We start from the raw sequence: 22,065 nt of genomic DNA on the forward strand, positions 1-22,065 counted from the left end.
TTGTCCATGGATTTTGGAAAAAAAAGGAAAAAAACCACTGCCCTCGAGACTGTAGCAGTAAAGCAGATCTGGCTGCAGTTCACTCAGTTGCCTGTGGACGTTTTTGAGTAAGTGGAGCGTGTTCAGTGCCCACACTGGGGGCTTACGAATGGCCAAGGACCCTCCTTTTTACATTTCCCCCAGTGGCCCTCATTCCCCCAGCTTTGGCCAGATAGGGACAGGCACCCACACTAGGCCAGGTAAACACTGGCTGGCAGAAATTTTTCAGCTGCTGCTCTTCAGCTCACCATGGCCTTTGCTACTGTGCAGAGACTTTTAGGCACAGGGGGAAATATTCCACGTCCACCCAGAGAGGCTAGCTCTTCGGCCCTGGCCTGAGTAGATCAACCTGAGCATGCTTGGGGCTCCTTTATAGTGTTATTGACACTGTTCAGTGTGTTAGAGCGCCATTCACAAGCTACATGAGCACAAATGGCATAAGTGCTACTTAGAATCACAGGGCATCCCATTACTGTGCTCTGTGGCAGTGATTCTGTTATTTCCTCAGGCTCTGGTTAAAAAGAGTAAGACCTTTGTTACTATCAAATTCTATTTAGCAGCTATTTCAGTCTGCCAGCACTCCCTGATAGTGGTTTTAAACTTGTGACAAACGTAACTGTGCAACAATGTTTTATTAAAATTTTTTATTATTATTTTAAAACAAGGAAAAATGTGAATCCATATTCAGCCTCTCTCGCTTTACTTTTCAGTCTTGCTCGGAAGAAGCCGTCAGGACTGGAGTCCGCAGCCACCATCAGGACCAAAGTTTTTGTGTGGGGTCTGAATGACAAGGACCAACTGGGAGGACTCAAAGGCTCCAAGGTGCCGTTTCTCCTAATGAATCAGTAATTGAAAGTTTAGGGCTTGTGTGCCTTTGTCCCAAATTAAAAACTATGTAGTATGAACACTAACCAGTGATTTACACGCTTCAAATTTTAACTTTTTTCCCCCTCCACGTTAACATCTGATGTTTGTTTTTTCCAGATATATATTGTGTGTGTGTGTGTGTGTGTGTGTGTGTGTGTGTGTGTGCGCGTGTGTGTGTGTGTGTACACAGCATGGACAGGAAAACATCCTTTGGGTGTGAGTGAGCTGCACTCTCTAATCTCTTTCGGTTTGTTCACAGATCAAAGTGCCATCCTTCTCCGAAACCCTGTCTGCACTCAATGTGGTGCAAGTGGCTGGTGGCTCCAAAAGCCTCTTTGCAGGTGAGGAATGAATAGAAATGCTTTTGAAGATCTGTCCATTCACACGTGTTGTGCTACAGTAGTGTGTAACTGATATGTCGTCGTTGCAGTGACTGTCGAGGGGAAGATTTACGCATGTGGTGAGGCAACTAATGGCAGATTGGGTTTGGGCCTCTCCAGTGGGACCATCCCAATCCCCCGTCAGATCACCGCCCTCAGTAACTACGTGATAAAGAAGGTCGCTGTGCATTCAGGAGGACGCCACGCTATGGCCCTGACTGTGGACGGGAAGGTGTTTTCCTGGGGCGAAGGAGACGACGGCAAGCTTGGGCACTTTAGTAGAATGTAAGTCATTGAATGTGGCCACTGTGCACACCCCAGATACTTAACGCACCTTTTATTAAACTCACTGTGTATTTTTAGCAAACTATGACTTGTATAATATCTACATGAAGTGATGAATTAATAAAAGAAATAACAAAAATGTGTGTAGTTTCTCAGACAGTCAACAGTCAGTCAACAGCTCATACACTGTGGAGCTACACGCCGATTGGCTCAGTTTAATTATAATAAAACACTCCTAAAAGGGTAATAGCTTTTATCTTTTCAGCTTTGAAGGTCCTGTAGATCTTCTTCAGTGTAAGGTTGAAGTATAAATTGAGCTCATGATTTCACAAGCTGTGTTCCAACTTCAGGAGTTTGATTTGACAGTTTACTGCCTTCATATAGTCTTGTAGCTGTACTCGTCCTTAATCGTCATTGTGATTTATTCTTAAATAAACCTTTTCATGATTTATCAGCTTTAAATCTTAATTATAGTTGTTGCATGCACTGATTATGAAAAAAAAGACAGGCAGCACAATATGATGATTACACTTACAATGCACCTTTTTGTCATGAAACATCATCATCTTCTCTTGTTTAGAACGGAGTCAGTCAGTTTGGGCATTTCTTTATAACGTTAGCTAAAGCTGTTGGGTGCAGATATATGCTGTAGTGAAGGCAGGCCAACAGGGGCTAAAGCTGTGTTAAGTCTATGTCGCAACTTATGACCTAACCGTAAACTCCTTTTAACTCCTCTACCACGTAATGTTCCAAGCAGTTTAGTTGATGCAGGCTGTGTCAGCGAGATGTGTAGTTAATTTTTTATATCGTCATATGTGCTTCATGGACAGCAGTTTCTAATGAAATAGAAATAAGTAAGGACTATTAAGAAGAGTCTGATTTTTATTTGTTTGCTTTATTTTTTCCTTTAGGAACTGTGACAAGCCCCGGCTTATTGAGGCGCTGAAGACGAAGCGCATCCGTGACATCGCCTGTGGCAGCTCTCACAGCGCTGCCATCACATCCAGCGGGGAGCTGTACAGCTGGGGGTTGGGTGAATATGGCCGACTCGGACACGGGGACAACACCACTCAGCTGAGGCCCAAACTGGTAAGCTCAGCCTTTGTTTACTTTACACACATGGCTGCCCATTGTGTCATCAGCTGATCAAAGAAAGATGAAATTTGCATCCAGTATAGTCTATGATGAATTCACACACTTTACACAGTAGAATTCACAGCTTTGAAGCAGCAGACAGATTGCTTGCTACATACAGACTTAACTGCATGACGTGTGATTTGATTGTCTTACTCTTCTGTCTGTCGTTCAGGTGAAAGTACTTCTGGGACACCGTGTTATCCAAGTGGCTTGTGGGAGCAGGGATGCTCAAACTCTAGCCCTCACTGATGAAGGTATTTCTCTTATTGCCCTTAAAAGTAGCCCTACAGATTAACAGCTGTTGGATTTGGCAACATAGTCACGTTGTACTGTTGACATTGTGATTGTCGCCGACTAATGCAATTGGATTGAAACTAAAATATCGTTGTTGTTTTTATTTATACAGCACATTTAATGTGCTGTATAAAGCAACATCAACCAAAGTGCTGTAAAGGATTACAAAATAACTAGTAACTATATTATCTTCAATCACTTCTGTCATTTAAAAACTGTCCAACAGGCAGAAATCCCAGCAGCTCTTTCTGGCTTTGTAATGGATCAGTGAAGTCTGTTCTCCTCTATCAGCAAAATACGACCAACTAACAGTGAAGAGCAGCATTTAGACTTTGATCAAGCTTCCTCTTAAAAAAAAAAAAATACACTCATGCAAGTGTTTAACTTTTAACCTTTTTTTTAAAACGGTCTTGTCCGACAGCTTTAGCAAGCGAACCATCCCCAGAGTGCTCTGTTGTGCCAAACCCATTTGCTTTGCCAAGAGAAGCTTTACAAACTTTATAGGCTCGTCTTGTTAAGTCTTTTTCTTGTCTTTATTTGGTTATTTTATCACTAGTGCTAAAGCTGACAGGAGAGGCAAAATTTGAACTTTTAAATGGTTCCAGTAAAAAAAAAAAAAAAAAAAAAAAAAAAAAAAAATTTTTGACACAATTGGGTTCCAGTTTCTAGTCCGTAATGTTTTGGGGTTTTTTTCTTCAGGATTTGTGTTCTCCTGGGGGGATGGGGACTTTGGGAAGCTGGGTCGTGGAGGAAGCGAAGGCTGCAACGTACCACAGAACATCGAAAGGCTCAACGGGCAGGGCGTCTGCCAGATTGAGTGTGGAGCACAGTTCTCCCTGGCTCTCACTAAATCTGGAGTGGTGTGGACCTGGTGAGATGAATGTGTTCCACGTTTAGGTTATCATTCATTATCTGTCCTCAGGCTTTCTTTGACCGTTAACTGTTTCCAAACAGGGGCAAAGGCGATTATTTCCGGTTGGGCCACGGCACCGACGTCCATGTGCGGAAGCCCCAGATGGTGGAGGGACTGAGGGGCAAAAAGATTGTCCACGTTGCTGTCGGAGCGCTGCACTGTCTGGCTGTCACAGACACAGGACAGGTTTGTACTGACCTCAACAAATGGTGTTAGAAACCAGAGCACACCCTTCAAAGTCTGATCATTTAGTGCCGTGGCTCTGCTCCAGATGTGAGTTTGTGTTCCTGCAGCAAGACCTGATTTATTGAGCAGTTAGCTCTGACCTTTTGCTCTCACACTGATTTTTTTTTTTCTCTCTTCACCTTGTTTAATAGTTTTCCTCAGTACAAATTTGATTATACTAACATATCACCTCCAATGATAAGAGGCAGCTGGTCAATGTTTTTTAAGAGACTGTTGAAAGTAAAAGCTTGGCGCTGAGCCTTCACTTTACAGGAAACAAAGCGATTCAGAAATGTGTCAAATGTACAGAAATCTAAGGTGGTGTGAAATGTTTGATGGTATCTCGTAACCTTTTGTTTGTGACATACACGAATAACAGGTGTAATAAAAACTCCATCTAATTAAAGGCTTTATGCTTCTCTGTCAGGTGTATGCGTGGGGTGATAATGACCACGGGCAGCAGGGAAATGGTACTACCACAGTTAACAGGAAGCCCACCCTGGTTCAGGGTCTGGAGGGACAGAAAATCACTCGGGTGGCATGTGGCTCATCCCACAGTGTGGCCTGGACCACAGTGGATGTGACCACCCCCTCTGTTCATGAGCCAGTTCTTTTCCAGACAGCCAGGGACTCCCTCGGAGCGTCATACCTGGGTAAGCCTTGCTGTTTACATGCAGCTTCTCCACAAGGTGGAGCTGTGCAGTCATTCAGTGCAGCCAAGCAATTTTTCAGCAATGATGCTTTAAAGAGTCTTTTTTAATCAGCATTTAAGGTAAATATATGCTATTAAAAAACATCTGATGGATGCTCTTGAGTTCACTTATTTTCTAAATATGCGCCCAGCTCTGCACATCCTATATTGCCAGTTGTGGTAATAGTAGGGCAACTGCAGGGGTTGGATATTGAGACGATGGGGCATACATCGACCTTTTCTTGAACAAAAAGTGCTAAAACCACCTCCATAAGACGACACTGTGTCAGACGTCAACCTTTCGGCTTAATTTTTCACCTTCAGTTTTGAAGTATTAAAAAGCCTGCAGTTCCTCTGTGTACAGTAGGCTCTTAATGTCAGTCAGTCCCCCATAGACAGGGGAAGATGCTAAAAGGTCCATCTAATTTTATGCTTTTTAACAATTATATAGCATCGTGACTTTTTTATTTAACTCACCTGTTTAAATTGGCTTAAGGCCTAAAGTTTGCTTTATCACACTTTGACTGACAGGCGAATGGTTACATTTGTGGTTTTAGCTGCTAGCTTTTTGCTAGGCTGCCCCTCGGCTAATGGAGTCCCTGAACTGCATCTCTGGACCTTTTTTGTGCTGTAGGAGATTTAGGACTGTCTAACACTTGAAATAATGGGGGTTACCCATCTGAGAGCTGACTCAAATTTGAAACTAAAAAGCAAACTCATTTCCTATTATGGTCTCTCTCAGTGGGCCCAGGTGTAGCTCATTTAGCTAGTTACCATCAGATCAAGAGCTGCACGACAAAGAACGACACAACAGAGATAAAACAAGCACAACCTTCAGGACGTCCGGGCAGTATGGGTCATCACAGCAATAAATTAACAATATATTTCTCTTCTGTACGGCCTTTGCTTTTCAATCTGGAAGCTCTCAACATCCATCTTTCACAGAGTCTGTCTGTCTCCCTCATTGTGTGCAGGACCCAAACACGACCATATCAACATCTGCATCAGGCTTCAGCAGCAGTTACTTTTCTTAGCTGCAGGTGGTAGAAAACACAGGCCTGGAAGTAAAGCTGGAGCTATTTTACGCTGCCTCCCATCAATGACAGTGCGTCTCATTGTTTTGGTGTTGTACTCTGTAGGTGTCCAGTCAGACAGTGACTCATCATCAGTGAGTAACAAGCTGAGTGGGCAGAGCAGCGTGAAGTCTAATCGACCCTCACTGGCCAAAATTCTCCTCAGTCTGGATGGAAACCTGGCCAAACAGCAGGCTCTGTCTCATGTGCTGTCAGCCCTTCAAATCATGTATGCAAGGTAGGCTGTGTGCACGGTTTGAAAAATCTATTTCTAATGTGCAGGAAGACTTGCATGGAAAATGTACTTTCCTTAAATGATAGAAATGTGAGAAGTAAAAGAAAACAGGTAAAGAAATTCAACTAACAATACATGATATGAAACTTATATCCTGCAGCTATTCAGGGCTTGAATGCTGTAACTTCTATCTTGTTCGTTTAATTATGTATGACCAAACTGGCTGACTCCGTTCTAAACAGGAGAAGATGATGATGTTTCTGAATAAATTAAGTATCTGACTGGCAGGAGTCGTCATCATTAATTGGCGTTAAACGTTGACAGACTGTGTTGTGTGTTCCCTCAGAGATGCAGTGGTGGGTGCACTCATGCCGGCCAGCATGATCCTGCCAACAGAGTGTCCTTCCTCTTCACCTATTCCCCCATCAGACTCTTCATCCTCATCCAGCGTGAGCGATGAAGAAGATCCTCCCGTTCCACCAGAAGCTGAAGAGCGAGTCAGCCCAAATCCCTGGCAAGACAAGAAGGGAGAGGTCAGGAACACAATACACCTTGCCTCTTAAAAACCTCACGGTTTAGTAAATGTCAGTGAGGCTGTTCTCGTGCTGTTTGGGTTTTTGAAGCGCTGCCTCAGCTGGACTTTCTGCTGATTTCCTGTTAAATTGTAAAAACACTCAGTGTGCATTTTTTGTCGATGACGACCAGGTGTGGGGATGCAGTCATCAGCAAACTGCATTTGGGTCCAATCTTGGAGCTCTCACAGGACCTTGATGAGAGTTATGACTTTAAGTTTCTGCAAACATTTCCATTCTTGGTGTTCTTTCTAAAGATAACTGTTATGGTTATCTCTGAGCATGATCCAGCTTCATTTAAACAACCTGAAACCATTACTTATCCATGTTTTTAAACTTCCTTGTTGTGCAAAGAGCCCTCCTCTCAGAGAGTGGTGTGTCTGAAATATGTAGTAGTCACCCGCAACAAACAGGCCTATAACAAACAGGCCTGTGACTTTTTGGGGTGGATAGTTTTCTTTTGATCCTCACAGCACTGAGACTTTGGTGAAGCTGACTTTTTTCACAGCCTAACCACACAGCAAGAGGGTCCTGAGTTTGAACCCCAGATGGGCCCTTCTCTATGGAGAACAGATTTGTGTGGTTTTTACCCCTGAGCTGTTAAAAGCTGATGGGATACTGCCGTCACCTCACAGGGGCAGCGTGGACATCCAACTTTGTGAACACAGTAACTCAAGAACGAGGCAGTATAGGACTTGGAAAAGTTGGAATGTCTGTGACCTTAAACAGTATATTAGATGTATATTTACTCTCAGATATGAAGATTCTTAGTGGGAGCTTGTTAACCGTGTGCAGTAAATATTGTTGTTTGTTGGCGTTTGGTGAACTTGGGTGAATTTGGTGTGTATGAACAGGTTCCCTCATCTGAAGACGCTATCACCCCGTCATCAGCAGTAACTCCATCAGCCTGTGGAGCCTCCTCACGTCCTTTCATCCCTGTCACTGATGACCCCGGAGCAGCCAGCATCATAGCTGAGACCATGGCGAAGACCAAAGAAGTAAGTCAGTCTGGTGGCAAGCAGAGACTTTGCCCTGAGCCAAGTGTTGTTAGCTTAAAGGTTTTTCTGTTGTTTGCTTCTCCTCAGGACTCTGAGAGTCAGAGCAAAGTGGTTGGTCCGGAGCCTCAGTACCTGGATGAGTTCACCAGTCTGCTTGTGCCGGATGACACACGAGTAATGGTGGACGTGTTGAAGCTTGCAGTATCCTGTCGTTCTGGGGAGAAAGGCAAGGAGGTCCTGTCTGCAGTGCTGTCTGGCATGGGCACAGCGTATCCACAGGTACTGTCATATATTCCCTGGAAGCTGTGCGTGCATCGCTCTGCAAATTGTTAACATTCTGTATGTGGGTCCTTGCAGGTTGCTGACATGCTGCTGGAGTTATGCGTCACTGAATTGGAGGATGTTGCTACAGATTCTCAGAGCGGCCGTCTGTCCTCCCAGCCAGTCGTCGTAGAAAGCAGCCATCCCTACACAGACGACACATCGACCAGCGGCACCGTAAAGATCCCAGGTTAGGAAAAAAAAAAAGACCTTTGAAAGGCAGAGATCATTATCAGGGTCTTATTGAATCTCAGTAAAATCACTCTCTCGGACATAAACAGCAATAAACAGCAACTTCTGTTTTGCTCTTCAGGTGCCGAGGGTCTGAGGATAGAGTTTGACCGACAGTGTTCGACCGAGAGACGCCACGACCCGCTAACAATCATGGATGGAGCCAACAGGATTGTCTCTGTCAGATCAGGTGATGAGGGGAAGAGATTAAACTTTACTCTCGCAAAATACAAGAAATGAAAAATTAATGTAGCTTTGCGTTTCAGGTCGGGAGTGGTCTGACTGGTCAAGTGAATTAAGGATCCCCGGAGATGAACTCAAATGGAAGTTTACCAGTGATGGGTCGGTTAATGGGTGGGGCTGGCGCTTCACAGTCTACCCCATCATGCCTGCAGCGGGTAAGACATGATGGATAACAAACTTTTCTGATAATAGTTCTTTATTATTAGGGTTGTAAACGTTTACTATTGCACTGATGCTGAACAAACACTGTCATGGTGTGTGCCCAAGCAGCAGCCTCCACCTTGTACAGCTCTTATAATAGCTTTATAGGCTAAACATGTTTTTTGTAGGATGGAAACCCATGTTGTTTTTTATTTGGTGTCAGTAGGGACTCACTCATTGCTGGTGCCAGTTTCAAGTGGACGTTTGAACAACTTTAGCTTTTGGCACTTCAGCGTTGATTTTATTTTTCAGCAACAAGTGGATGGTAGCTACTAATTGTGTGTCAGGCCTAGAGCTGGGCGATATGAGATTTTTTCATATCACGATATGTTTTTTTGCAGAAATGTTGGCCAATCAGAAGTCTAGAAGCCTCGGTGGGAAAAAGTAAACAAAGCTGGGGCATAGAAGCAGAACAGAGTCGTATGTGTGGAGGGACTAACTGTGTGTATATGTAAGCATTTAAACACTGCAAAGAGTAGAATTAACAGTATTGTAGAAATTCATTTAACCGAAACAATAACGTGGCGCACAGTGTGACGCATGCACCAGTTCATTGTATTTCCAGACTTGCTTTCGGCACAATTTACAGTGCACGCTACTCTGTTTTTTGTCAGACTTGAAATAGCCGAAATACCTTCACACTACGGAACTTCTATGGCTCTTCCGTTCGACAATCTCTCCGGCGTTGGAACCGTCAACTGTTTTCTCTTCGGTCACGCTCGGTTGATTTTTCTAGTCGGCACACTCATTTCCTCCATTACCCGCTGGCTGCTTCCCAAACAAACACACGTGCGGCTTGGCACTTGTACGTAACAAGTCACGCGACGTGACGCTGCGGCTGTGATTGGTTCGGCTCTGCGCTACTTAATTTGGATTGGCTGATCTTTTTTTTTTTTTTTTTTTTAAAAGAGGACAAGAGCGACGAGGTCTATCGCGATAGCTTAATTTCTCTATCGAGTAAAAGTTATATCGCGATACATATCGTTATCGTTCTATCGCCCAGCTCTAGTCAGGCCTCAGCTCTGCCAATCAGAGTCTCTGATCTGAACGCAGTCTGTTAACCAGGCTTTCTGGTGTCAGCTGATGTGGACCTCCATCCTCATCCAAATATGGCCCAAAAACAACAGCACTGTGGTACCCAAAAGCTAATGTTGAGACTTTAAAATGTAGAGTCCAGAAACCAGTTGGTGATAATATGATGGTATTTTTTAAAGTGTATGTCTGTGACAGTCAGACTTCATTCTTCTTCTTCAGGTCCCAAAGACTTGCTGTCTGATCGCTGTATCTTGTCCTGCCCCTCCATGGATCTGGTCATATGTCTCCTGGACTTTAGGCTCAACTTTGCATCCAATAGGAGCATCGTGCCCCGTCTAGCCGCTTCTCTTGCTGCTTGTGCTCAGCTCAGTGCTCTAGGTACAGAATTGTGCTCTTGCTTCACCAGGTTATTTCTTAATAAAGTACGAAATAAATTTTCACAGAACTAAATTTGTTTTGTGTAGCTGCTGGTCACAGGATGTGGGCTCTGCAGAGGCTACGGAAGCTTCTGACCACAGAGTTCGGTCAGTCAATCAACATAAACAGGCTGCTGGGCGACAGTGAAGGAGAGGCTCGCTCTATGGTGAGTACACTGTCATAATTAAGATATCTGCCCGATGGCTTAATTGGAATATTCGTTATCCATTTATTATGGTAAATTATTGGCCTGTAAAAGAGAGCTAAAAAATATTTGACTCTCGTGAAGATGTTGTAGCTAAAAAAAAAAAGAAAAGAAAAAGTCCAGAAAAAACATTTCTTCCTGAAGAAAAGACGAGTGTTAGTTATACATGTGGTTGCTCAGCACATGCGACTGACCGATGGCCTTTCTTTTTTCAGAGCTTCACAGGTAGTGCTCTGGCTGCTTTGGTCAAGGGGCTGCCTGAGGCTCTGCAGAGGCAGTATGAGTACGAAGACCCGATTGTCCGCGGAGGGAAACAGCTGCTTCACAGTCCATTTTTCAAGGTATACACGCAGTTGTTCTCTTAAATACACGGTAACACCATAGTTTTCCTTTGCAGAGCATAACTTTAACACTTTGCCCAGGTACTGGTTGCTCTTGCCTGTGACCTCGAGCTCGATACCTTACCTTGCTGTGCGGAGACACATAAGTGGGCCTGGTTCCGCCGATATTGCACTGCCTCCAGAGTGGCTGTGGCTCTAGATAAGAGAACATCTTTACCCAGACCTTTCCTGGATGAGGTACGTCTGCACAGCTGTGTTGTCTGTGCAAGCTTTCATTTTGCCCTGAAAATCTCTCTAATCCATTTTCCTTCACCTTTTAAAGGTTACAAAGAAAATTCGCGAGCTCATGGCAGATCACGAGAGCATGAACACCCTGCATGAGAGTCACGACTTATTCAAGCGCGAGCACGACGAGCAGCTTGTGCAGTGGATGAACCGGCGCCCAGATGACTGGACGCTTTCTGCCGGGGGGAGTGGCACCATTTACGGCTGGGGGCACAACCACAGAGGGCAGCTAGGGGGCATTGAGGGGGCAAAAGTCAAAGTACCTACATCTACAGAAGCCCTCGCCACATTGCGGCCAATCCAGCTTATTGGTGGGGAGCAGACTCTGTTTGCTGTCACTGCTGATGGAAAGGTGTGTTTGCTTTTACCTGTCATGAAAACCTCTGTGCCAGTAACCCTTCACAGAGCATACATCGACAATATCAGCTGAACCATTGCTGCACGACTACTGTAGGGTCATTCATAAAAATGCATCACTACCTCCCACTTTAGCACATTTTTTCCCCCAGCTTTAGTATATTCAATGAAGCCGTTCAAGGAAGTAAATTAATACTATGAATATTTTCCTCAGAGTACAAAAATTTTTTTTTTCCCCCAGCATTTCTGAGCTCTCATAACTTAATCTGTGCAGAAAATTTTAAGATAAGAAGAACTTTATTTATCCCGAGGGAAATTCTTTTGTCATACACATGCTCAATGCAGCAAGAGGGACAGAGGAATAGGATATACAATAGAATACTAGTATACAGTAATATACAGTAGGATAGTGCAAAATATAATATCAAATAACTCTAACAAGTAACAATATAATGATATCCTGAAAAATAAATATCTCAGCTATCAGTGAAGGTGATTCTAAAAGTGGCATAGTATTGTGCAAATGAATAAAAGAGAGTAGCATTATGATGGGGAGATGAAACAAACGTTCGATGAAAAACTGTTGGGTGATATTGCACGGTCTGAATGGAAACAGAATAACTTTGTTAGCGAGGATGAGTTGTACAGTCCTATCGCCACCGGCACAAAGGATTTCCTGTGGCGGTCAGTTCTGCATTTCGGGGCGATTAGTCTTTTGCTGCATATGCTCCGATGGTCCATCATGGAGGCGTGCATGGGGTGGGAGGGGTTGTCCATGATACAAAGAAGCTTTTTTTAGCATTCTCTTCTCAGACACCACCTCCAGGTTCTCCAGTCTGACACCCAGGACAGAACCAGCCTTTTTAATCGTGTGATATTTCATACTCCAAGTATCGCAATTTAAAGTCATGTACTTGTCATGTAAAAATGCATGGCTTGATTAAATATACGATAGACTGTGTACGTAAAGTCATCTCAACCTTTATTTTTGCTTTGGGTTCTAACACCAGTTTATTTTCTGTCGATGCTCAGCTCTATGCCACAGGATATGGTGCAGGGGGCAGGCTGGGTATCGGTGGCACTGAGTCTGTGTCGACCCCAACCTTGCTGGAGTCGATTCAGCACGTGTTCATCAGAAAGGTGGCTGTGAACTCTGGAGGAAAGCACTGCTTGGCACTGTCCTCTGAGGGAGAAGTCTACTCATGGGGTGAAGCTGAGGACGGGAAACTCGGCCATGGGAACAGAAGGTTAAGACTACATGCACTAAAAATAAGAAAGCCTCTTTCATATTAAGTTTATAGTTCATACATATATATAAAACTAAACCTCACTCAAAAATTTGGACAGTAAAGTAAATTTTTGTGCTAACTGTGCGTCCTTTTGTCTTTAGCCCCTGTGACCGTCCCCGTGTGATCGAGTCTCTGAGGGGAGTGGAAGTGGTGGATATTGCAGCCGGAGGAGCTCACAGTGCCTGCATCACTGCCAGCGGAGAGCTCTTCACGTGGGGCAAGGGTCGCTATGGACGCCTGGGACACGGAGACAGCGAGGACCAGCTTAAACCCAAGCTGGTCTGTGGTCACTCGACTCAGTTTCTCACAAGACTCAAAAAAAAAATAAAAATAAAATGTGCTTAACTTGTAAAGAGTAACTGTGTGTGCTTTATCCAGGTGGATGCACTGCAGGGTCACAGAGTCATTGATGTCGCCTGCGGCAGCGGGGATGCCCAGACACTATGTCTAACTGATGATGACATGGTCTGGTCCTGGGGAGATGGGGACTATGGCAAACTGGGCCGGGGAGGCAGTGATGGCTGCAAAGTCCCCATGAAGGTAAGAAGGATTACAGAGCAGTGTGTACTGGAGGTGAACAGAGGCATCAGTTATACCTCAGTTTTCTAGTTATTTCATGTGGGAGACCAGAGTCTGAATCACCTAATCAGTTTTCTGTTCTTTGTAAAGTCAGTATACACAACTTTTAGTTAAAGGTATTTATTGTAAATTCTTGTGCCCCCAAAAAATAGATAAATAGGTTCATGTAAAATGGGGCCAGACTGCACTTTTTTAGGTACTACCAATTTTGTTAAGCAGCAGCTTTGCTAAATACATAGAAGGGTGTGTCATGCTGCCAAATATCTTCTCTTTGGTGTGGTAAGATTGGCTTTTGAAGATGACTTAAAGGCCACGGCAAGAGAATGGTGTCACCTGTCATGGTGTACAACAGTTATGCTGGCACCACCTGGATATGCAAAGATGAAGACTGTTAGAAAAGGTCCTGAGGGTGAAGACCATGAAAAGGCTGTAATGGAAGCACAACTTTCTGTTTCTGACTCTCCACCCTGGAAAGTTGAGATCATATCAAAGGGTCAGAGATATGAACTTGCTTTAATAATCTTTATTTTTGTTTTTCCACATAATTATTAAATTGCTGAACGTGACAGTTTAAAGATTGTGAATTTCAATAAAAATAATTTAAATTTCAAATAATATTAATTTCAAAATGGGCAGCACGGTGGCACGGTGGATAGCACTGTTGCCGCACAGCAAGAAGGTCCTGAGTTCAATTCCAACACCAGGCCGGGGTCTTTCTGTGTGGAGTTTGCATGTTCTCCCCGTGTTTGCGTGGGTTCCCTCCGGGTACTCCGGCTTCCTCCCACCGTCCAAAGACATGCAGCTTGTGGGGATAGGTTAATTGGAAAATCCAAATTGTCACTAGGTGTGAATGTGCGAATGAATGTGAGTGCGAATGGTTGTCTGTCCCTGTGTGTTGGCCCTGCGACAGACTGGCGACCTGTCCAGGGTGTACCCTGCCTCTCGCCCTATGACAGCTGGGATAGGCTCCAGCGCCCCCCGCGACCCTGAAAAGGAGAAGCGGAAGCGAATGGATGGATGGATTAATTTCAAATAATAAAAACCCCAAAACCTTTGACCATACTTATCATGAGAAAATTGGTACACAAAAAATTTTTGAATCCAGAATTAGCTTTGCAGTTTTTCATTACCGAAATTGTTTTGAATTTACGGAAGGGTTTGTTGTTCTGTTTGGTAATATTTGTACACTGTAAACACAAAAGGACAGGGAACCAAAGTGTAATGTGCTGTGTTATATTAATGTATAATGAGTATTTTGCTTGTTTAGACATATGTAGCGTTGTTCTTATTTTTAAAGCTCTGTGTGTACAGACACAGGTTGGTTCTGAGGCCTTGTCGCCTTTTTGTTTTTCAGTAAATGTAACAGGATTTCTCGGCTCCTCACCCTAACATGATCAGCTTCACTGTTTCACTCATAATGACAGAACAGGATAGAAACAGTGGCAGAGTGCAAATGAAATGATGACGTAGTTCTGCGTTTTATTCCTGTAATGTCGGCTCTACAGAGGAAGACCTTATCAAGGTGTTTTAAAAGCCACAAACGTGAGTTACGTTTCAATGCTGAAAAATTGAAAGTTAACCTGTCCCTCTGCTTTTCAGATTGACTCTCTCACCGGCCTTGGAGTGGTCAAAGTCGAGTGTGGTTCGCAGTTTTCTGTGGCTCTCACGAAGTCTGGAGCTGTGTATACGTGGTAAGTACAGAGACGAGCTGTCAAGTTCAGGTGTTGTATTTGGTTGTGATGAGGTGGCTCATCGTGGTGTGTTAATGTGTCCTTTTAAAGGGGAAAAGGTGACTACCATCGGCTGGGCCATGGCTCTGATGACCACGTTCGAAGGCCCAGGCAGGTCCAAGGGCTACAAGGGAAGAAAGTCATCGCCATCGCTACGGGGTCCCTTCACTGTGTGTGCTGCACAGAGGATGGTAGGAAGAATGTTTTCTGTGCGATCGTGCTTTTTTTTTTGGTACAAATTCTCTTTATCATTAAACCTAGCAGATCGGTTATGTTGAGTTAGATTTAGCTTCACAAAAGGTTTTGTTGCTTGTTTGGCTCAGGAGAAGTGTACACATGGGGTGACAACGATGAAGGCCAACTTGGAGATGGGACTACGAACGCCATCCAGAGGCCGCGGCTGGTGGCTGCACTGCAGGGCAAGAAAATCAACAGGGTGGCCTGTGGATCTGCTCACACTCTGGCCTGGTCCACAAGCAAGCCCACTAATGCAGGAAAGCTGCCTGCCCAGGTACTACACTCACTTAAGGTAGAAACTGAGGTTAAAAAAAAATTAGGTTTCAGCTTCCAGTAGATGGCATTAAAGTTGTGCAGATAAAAATATATTTAAAAAAAAAAATGAAAGCCAGATCCAACCAGATGAGCGTGTGCTGTGTTTCAGGTTCCCATGGAGTACAACCACCTGCAGGAGATCCCGATCATGGCCCTGAGGAACAGGCTGGTGCTGCTGCATCACATCTCAGAGCTTTTCTGCCCGTGCATACCGATGTTTGACCTGGAGGGCCGGCTCGGTCAGACGGGCCATGGCCCCTCGGTGGGATTCGACACACTCAGGGGCATTCTCATCTCCCAGGGCAAGGTGGGACAGCACGGTACTGAGAAACCAATTCCATGATGTGACAGGCACTAAAACATTTCTTTAAATTATTTGAACAGGAAGCGGCTTTCAGGAAGGTAGTTCAAGCCACGATGGTGAGGGACAGACAGCATGGACCTGTGGTGGAGCTGAACAGGATACAGGTACTTTTAGAAACACATGCATATAGCTCACATAATCACTCACTTTGGTCTACTTTCAAGTCTCCGGACCCCCTTACTGTAGTTCCCTCTCCCTGTGAGGCTGCGTTCCAGACTGGCTCCTGACTGTTACATGTGATGTCTTTCATAAGGGGATTGTTTCATGGTGTGTGATCTGCTCTCCAGCTTGTCTGTAGGGAGTCTTTCCTCCTCCTCCACCCCTTTCCCCTTCATCTAACTTGAGTTGTATCTGTAGTGGGAGCTGTCATAACGAGCTGGTCATGCACATCAGGACTTCCTCTCTATCTAGCAGGAAGTTGTTAAGCCCACAACAGAACCAGATCAAACTAATCTCTATTTTTTTTCTTTCCTCCCCTTCTTCTTCACCCCACAGGTGAAGCGTTCCCGTAGCAAAGGAGGTCTGGCAGGTCCTGATGGAACAAAGTCTGTGTTTGGTCAGATGTGTGCCAAAATGAGCTCTTTTAGCCCCGACAGCCTGCTGCTTCCTCATCGCGTGTGGAAGGTCAAATTTGTAGGTACGTGTCCACGCTGTGATGCCCACGCCTCCCTTTAAACTCCGAACTGTCAGAAACTTTTTCTTACCCTTGTTTTAAATACGCTGCACCTATTTTCTCAGGGGAGTCTGTGGATGACTGCGGTGGAGGCTACAGCGAGTCCATCGCTGAAATGTGCGAGGAGCTGCAGAACGCACTGACTCCTCTGCTCATTGTCACCCCAAATGGCCGCGACGAGTCGGGCGCCAACAGGGACTGCTTCCTGCTAAACCCCGCAGCCAAGTCCGCTCTTCACATGAGCATGTTCCGCTTCCTAGGTATAATCCAGTTAATCTCCCAGTCAGGACTGGGGTGTTAATCCCAGATAAACCAACTCTGAAAATATGCTTTTAGTATAAAAAGTGTAAATATTTCATCTGCATTTTCACTGATAAAGCACCTGGCTTGTTTTATTTAGTACACATAATTTTTATTATTGGTTCACGCGTCCTCGCACAGCTCAGTGTTCATGTTTGATCTGTGGGTAATGTCCTCTGCCTTGCTGCGTCTGCAGGAGTGCTCCTAGGGATTGCAATCCGGACTGGAAGCCCTCTTAGCCTGAATTTGGCAGAGCCTGTTTGGAAACAGCTGGCAGGCATGAATCTGACCATCGCTGACCTCAGTGAGGTACGTGCACAGCCCCCTCACAGGCGTGTTTGTTTTCATTTTTGCTTTAACTTATTATAAAATAAATAAGTATACTTTGTAGTTTTTTTGGGTTTTTTTTTTTTGTTTTTTTTTTAAAGACACTATTAACCTCCTAAGACCCGAACTATTCCATTAGTATTTTGGTCTAGACAACCCAAAATGTGATGTCCGCATATGTGGACGCCAGGTCCTAAGAGGTTAAGAGTTGGATTGATTCCCTCTGCTGTCACTGTCTTTCCTTTTACATGGACCACAACCAAAAGAGGACCGTGCTTCTGTTTTGCTCTTTATCTGTCTGAAGCTGGAAGGATGGATGCTGCAATAAGTAGAACAGCTGGGCAAAGAGTTTTGCTGTCTGAGGAGGCAAAAAAGGCAAAGGGGATGTAGCAGGTTTCCACATAACCAGTGGTTAGTTTAAAAATAACAAAAATGCAGGAGAAGCTCATTGGCCGTTTTTAGTTCTGACTTCACCTGTGAAGCAAACTGGCTGCCCTCCCTTAACAAACATAGTTTCTCCCCTTTGGTTTTCTTTCTCTCCCTCTTTCTTTCATTCTTTCTCCCTGTCCTATCCCCCAGTCATGTCTGTCCCGTTTGTAGCAACTGAAAATAAAATAAATTCATAATTATAATAAAGGTCAATCAAATGGACCAATATGGCAAGGCCATGATGATCCACTTGGTAAAATAAATCCGCTTGGCTTCTTTCTTGGCCTTAAGACAACAATTCTGATGGCTAAAGATCCAAACGGGACACAAAAAAAAACAAAAAAAACAAACAAAAAAACATAGTTTCGTGAAGTAAAGGTTAGTGAAGTAAAGGAAGTGCAGACATGGACAATAACCATTTCACTCATGCAGGCTATAAAATGTAATGCTTCTCAACAAAAAGGCTTAAAATGATGACGGTGTTGTAGTTACTAATTCTTTTCCAGATGTAATTATCAATAGAGCAAGTAAATTTGACCCAGCATTAGAGCAAGAAGTGGAAAGAGTCTGCATCGAAGGAAGCGACAAAGGGGAAAAGGAGAAAGTAAAGAGATCAAAAGCAAAACCACAGTGAATTTGAAGTGATCATGCACTCAGAGCAGAGAGCGTGGACACTCAGGAGCATTTAAAATGATACGTTTCCGTTTTTGTTTTTTTAATGTTGGTGAATGCTCAAAATGGAAAGCAGTCAGGTTTTCTGTAGTTGCAGCATGCCAGCTCCGATGCACTTAAGCATCAGCTGCGTGCTACAGGCATCTCTTTGCTTTTGTGTCTTTGTTCCTGATTTACAAATGATTGTAAAAGGAATAAACGACTCTTAAACTCTGACACGAGGCACCAAAATCATTGCTGAGTCAAAGCCACATCTGTTCTCACACAAGGGCCATTTAAAGCGTATTATAGCTTCATATTGTCCATTCTTTCTTGGGGCCGGTACCCACAAAACACTCAGACAGAAGCTCAGAATTCAGCTTTTCCTCCTCCCTGCAGCTGGAAAGGTGAAAGACTGAAAATGTTGTATAATATCTGACATAACAAACCACATGACGTGCATTATAACATGGAGGAGAAACCCACTCGTATATATTCCTCCTGAGATTAAAACCTAAGCCCCTCCGCTGTTCTGCAGTGGTACGGACCTCTCTAGATGTTTCTCGAAACTCACACTGTGCTGCTCCTCAGAAAGGTTAGAATCTATACTTGCTGAAGTGAAGAATGTCGCGAGGCATAACCTCAGCTTTTGTCTCAGAGATGGTGTGAGTCGACTCCTGCCCTTAAACTCTGATCATGAGCTCCTGAGCCGTCTTTGGGGGAACAGTGGAGTGGAAAAAAGGGCTTCTACCTCACAAAGCTGCCCTTGTTTTGTGGTTTTGCCCCTGAGATATTGGAAAGGTTAGCTGGGAAATGAATTTAGCACAAGACTCCAAAAAATGGATCACTCCAGCGCTCACGGGAACTGTGTTGTGTTAATGAGATGTGGGCACATGCTCACACACACACACACACACACACACACACACACACACACACACACACACACACACACACACACACACACACACACACACACACACACACACACGGATAAATGTTGCGTAAAGTTCAGCTAAATTGTACGTTTATTACTCAGTTTAGTTCAAATTCCCAGCAGTGATTTGCTCTGTTTTTTTCCCCCCAGGTTGATAAGGATTTTATTCCTGGCTTGATGTACATTCGGGACAACGAGGCCACACCTGAGGAGTTCGAGGCCTTGACCCTGCCCTTTACCGTGCCCAATGCTAGCGGCCAAGACATCCAGCTCAGCTCCAAGTACTCCCACATCACCCTGGAGAACCGCGCAGAATACGTCCGCCTGGCCATCAACTACAGGTAAGAGAACATGCTCACTGCATACAAATAATCTATTTTCACAAATAAGCTCTGGACAGTTTCTAGAGCATCAGGTTAACAAATCTCCCACAGCTCTCCTCTCTCACATTAAGTCCACAGCAGGAAGTAGTCTGCTTCAGACTTGTTCATACTGCAGGAAATACTGTGTGGTTTAGGTGATGGAGGTTTCTGGATAAAGTGAATCATGACGCCCACTCACTGAGTTTTAATGCACCAAAATCTGAACTGATGCCCTGGGTAGCTGGCAGGTTAAAGGTCGCTTGATGTCTCATCATTCTAAGGCCTATAAACGTTGATGTCTGCAGTGCATGTGTGAAAACAGCTGTGCATTTGTTTGAGTTTCCCTCTGTCTTCCTGCAGACTCCACGAGTTCGATGAGCAAGTGTCTGCAGTGCGTGAGGGAATGGCTCGAGTGGTCCCCGTCCCCCTGCTGTCACTTTTCACTGGCTACGAGCTGGAAACAATGGTGAGGGAGAGCAGCTCTAGGCTGTGAAGCCACATCTGTCCCCAGGTTGTGTGCAGATTTTATAGTGCGTTTGTTTCTTCGCAGGTGTGCGGAAGCCCGGACATCCCGCTGCACCTGCTGAAGTCAGTGGCCACTTATAAAGGGGTGGAGCCGACAGCACCTCTCATTCAGTGGTTCTGGGACGTGATGGAGTCCTTCTCAAACACAGAGAGGTCTCTATTCCTGAGGTTCGTCTGGGGCCGCACACGTCTGCCGCGCACCATCGCTGATTTCCGAGGAAGAGACTTTGTGGTCCAGGTGAGAAACCTAAAAGCTGTCCCCTGATTCTTTTTCACGCTTTTCGTGAGTGAAATGATTGACTCTGCGTCACCAACTACCTGCATAAATGTCGTACTGTATACTGTCATAGTAAACTGACGTGTAACCGTGACATGTAGCCAGGCTGCAACTAATCTGACGCATGTGCACATGCAAAGATGAACATTTATGTTTAACGTTGTTCTTGAAATTGTTTCACTTTTTTTTTCTACTACTACTTTTTCTCGACTAAAGAATCAGCAGAAACATCTCTCGCCCTGATTCAAATACATAAAATAAAGCTCTAAATATAAAACTAATGTTCCGCGTTTGTCTTCAGGTGCTGGATAAGTACAACCCCCCCGACCACTTCCTGCCAGAGTCCTACACGTGTTTCTTCCTCCTCAAGCTGCCCAGGTACTCGTGTAAACAGGTCCTGGAAGAGAAGCTGAAGTACGCCATTCACTTCTGCAAGTCCATTGACACAGACGATTACGCCCGCATCGCCCTGTCCGGCGAGCCCGCAGCCGACGACAGCAGCGAGGACTCCGACAACGAGGACGCAGACTCGTTTGCGTCCGACTCCACCCAGGATTACTTAACGGGACACTGAAGGGCCGCAGAGAGACTGCTGGTCTCATGTGTCGATGCACACATACATAGAAACACTGCAAAGACACAAATGTCTGTGTGTGGGGGTGGCGGGGGTGTGCAATGAGCTTTAAAAGCGTTATAAGCTAAAGAGAGGAACGAACACGGCCTCACTCTGGGTTAGTTTCTGATTGTTGTGTTACAGAATTGTGTATTATTCCAGCTGAACTAAAAAAAAAACAGGCTCTAGCCTAGCACTGTGGTAGATCCCATCTGGTTTGTGTGAGTTTCCTCTCCGTAGGGTGTATATAGAAGTTCATGTGCGAAAAACAGTAGTGTTTTTGTTTCTTGGTGTTTCTTTATAATAAATTTAAAAAAAGTTTTTAACTTAAAGTCAGTGTTTCTCACCAGGCTCAGTCCGAGCCCACTGAAGGGTCATTTTAAGATTCCTATACCCCGCCCCTCCCCACAACCATATCTGTGCACCATCTCCTTAACAAATGTACATAATGCGACTGTGCCATGTATTCACAGGTCTCATTCCTGCTTATTAAATGTAATCTGATTAATCCCATGTTTTCTGTGTGAAACACAAATCACTACAAGCTCACATCAAAATGACATTCAGTTCTCAGTTTTATTCCTGTCAGACATCGTTTTGCAGATTAAGGTTATTGCATAAATGTCATGTTTGGAAAGAGTTGAAGGCCGCCCTAATGAAACCGCTCTATCCTTTTGTTTTCTGTTGTCCTCGTCTTACAAGAGGAGGTGCTCTAGCTAGAAGCCGATCAGATTTTCTCTTTGATTTCTGGAAGAATCCGTTTTCATATGCGGCACAAACATCCCAGCTTGATGGCGGCGGAGTGTTAAAGAAGTCTCCCGTGATTACTTGTGGGGGATTGTTGCTTGAGCACCGGGAGAGCAGCGCCTCTCTCTCATGTCCTGGGAAAAAGGCAATCAGACACGATCGTACAGACTCCTTATGGTGTCTTTAGCTCCAGTAACCGCTCTGAAATGTCTTCGGCTTTGACTTCCACCTTGCATAATCATGCACAGTTAAGTGGAGTCACGAGAGGTAAAAAAAATAATAAAAAAGGCCTCTGTTTTATGAAGCCTTGAAGGCTTGCCTTAGAAATCATTAGCATTCTTTGTGGACTTAGTCCTTTTTTTCAC

The 22,065-nt window shown here is 44.5% G+C and overlaps 1 protein-coding gene across 4 annotated transcripts in view; it reads left to right on the forward strand.

Moving 5' to 3' along the window:
- The window catches only part of herc2 (HECT and RLD domain containing E3 ubiquitin protein ligase 2), a 55,941-nt gene extending 34,475 nt beyond the window's left edge, over positions 1 to 21,466 (forward strand). For all 4 annotated transcript variants that reach the window (XM_026159793.1, XM_026159792.1, XM_026159794.1 and 1 more), the window contains 35 exons: positions 750 to 861; positions 1,166 to 1,247; positions 1,337 to 1,571; positions 2,483 to 2,660; positions 2,881 to 2,962; positions 3,702 to 3,873; positions 3,957 to 4,101; positions 4,568 to 4,793; positions 5,971 to 6,142; positions 6,486 to 6,672; positions 7,566 to 7,709; positions 7,797 to 7,988; positions 8,067 to 8,220; positions 8,344 to 8,451; positions 8,528 to 8,659; positions 9,960 to 10,118; positions 10,205 to 10,323; positions 10,578 to 10,703; positions 10,785 to 10,940; positions 11,026 to 11,340; positions 12,378 to 12,592; positions 12,736 to 12,913; positions 13,013 to 13,174; positions 14,813 to 14,904; positions 14,995 to 15,134; positions 15,267 to 15,454; positions 15,605 to 15,802; positions 15,880 to 15,963; positions 16,355 to 16,496; positions 16,598 to 16,792; positions 17,029 to 17,141; positions 19,327 to 19,517; positions 19,899 to 20,004; positions 20,089 to 20,301; positions 20,642 to 21,466. In XM_026159793.1, the coding sequence (XP_026015578.1) occupies positions 750 to 861; positions 1,166 to 1,247; positions 1,337 to 1,571; positions 2,483 to 2,660; positions 2,881 to 2,962; positions 3,702 to 3,873; positions 3,957 to 4,101; positions 4,568 to 4,793; positions 5,971 to 6,142; positions 6,486 to 6,672; positions 7,566 to 7,709; positions 7,797 to 7,988; positions 8,067 to 8,220; positions 8,344 to 8,451; positions 8,528 to 8,659; positions 9,960 to 10,118; positions 10,205 to 10,323; positions 10,578 to 10,703; positions 10,785 to 10,940; positions 11,026 to 11,340; positions 12,378 to 12,592; positions 12,736 to 12,913; positions 13,013 to 13,174; positions 14,813 to 14,904; positions 14,995 to 15,134; positions 15,267 to 15,454; positions 15,605 to 15,802; positions 15,880 to 15,963; positions 16,355 to 16,496; positions 16,598 to 16,792; positions 17,029 to 17,141; positions 19,327 to 19,517; positions 19,899 to 20,004; positions 20,089 to 20,301; positions 20,642 to 20,914 (5,686 nt within the window). In that variant the 3' untranslated portion in view covers positions 20,915 to 21,466. The remainder of the gene's footprint in view (positions 1 to 749; positions 862 to 1,165; positions 1,248 to 1,336; positions 1,572 to 2,482; positions 2,661 to 2,880; positions 2,963 to 3,701; positions 3,874 to 3,956; positions 4,102 to 4,567; positions 4,794 to 5,970; positions 6,143 to 6,485; positions 6,673 to 7,565; positions 7,710 to 7,796; positions 7,989 to 8,066; positions 8,221 to 8,343; positions 8,452 to 8,527; positions 8,660 to 9,959; positions 10,119 to 10,204; positions 10,324 to 10,577; positions 10,704 to 10,784; positions 10,941 to 11,025; positions 11,341 to 12,377; positions 12,593 to 12,735; positions 12,914 to 13,012; positions 13,175 to 14,812; positions 14,905 to 14,994; positions 15,135 to 15,266; positions 15,455 to 15,604; positions 15,803 to 15,879; positions 15,964 to 16,354; positions 16,497 to 16,597; positions 16,793 to 17,028; positions 17,142 to 19,326; positions 19,518 to 19,898; positions 20,005 to 20,088; positions 20,302 to 20,641) is intronic.
- Positions 21,467 to 22,065: the final 599 nt, after the last annotated feature.

This window comes from Astatotilapia calliptera, chromosome 23 (genome assembly GCF_900246225.1).
Source record: "Astatotilapia calliptera chromosome 23, fAstCal1.2, whole genome shotgun sequence".
Classification (NCBI taxonomy): Eukaryota; Metazoa; Chordata; class Actinopteri; order Cichliformes; family Cichlidae; genus Astatotilapia; species Astatotilapia calliptera.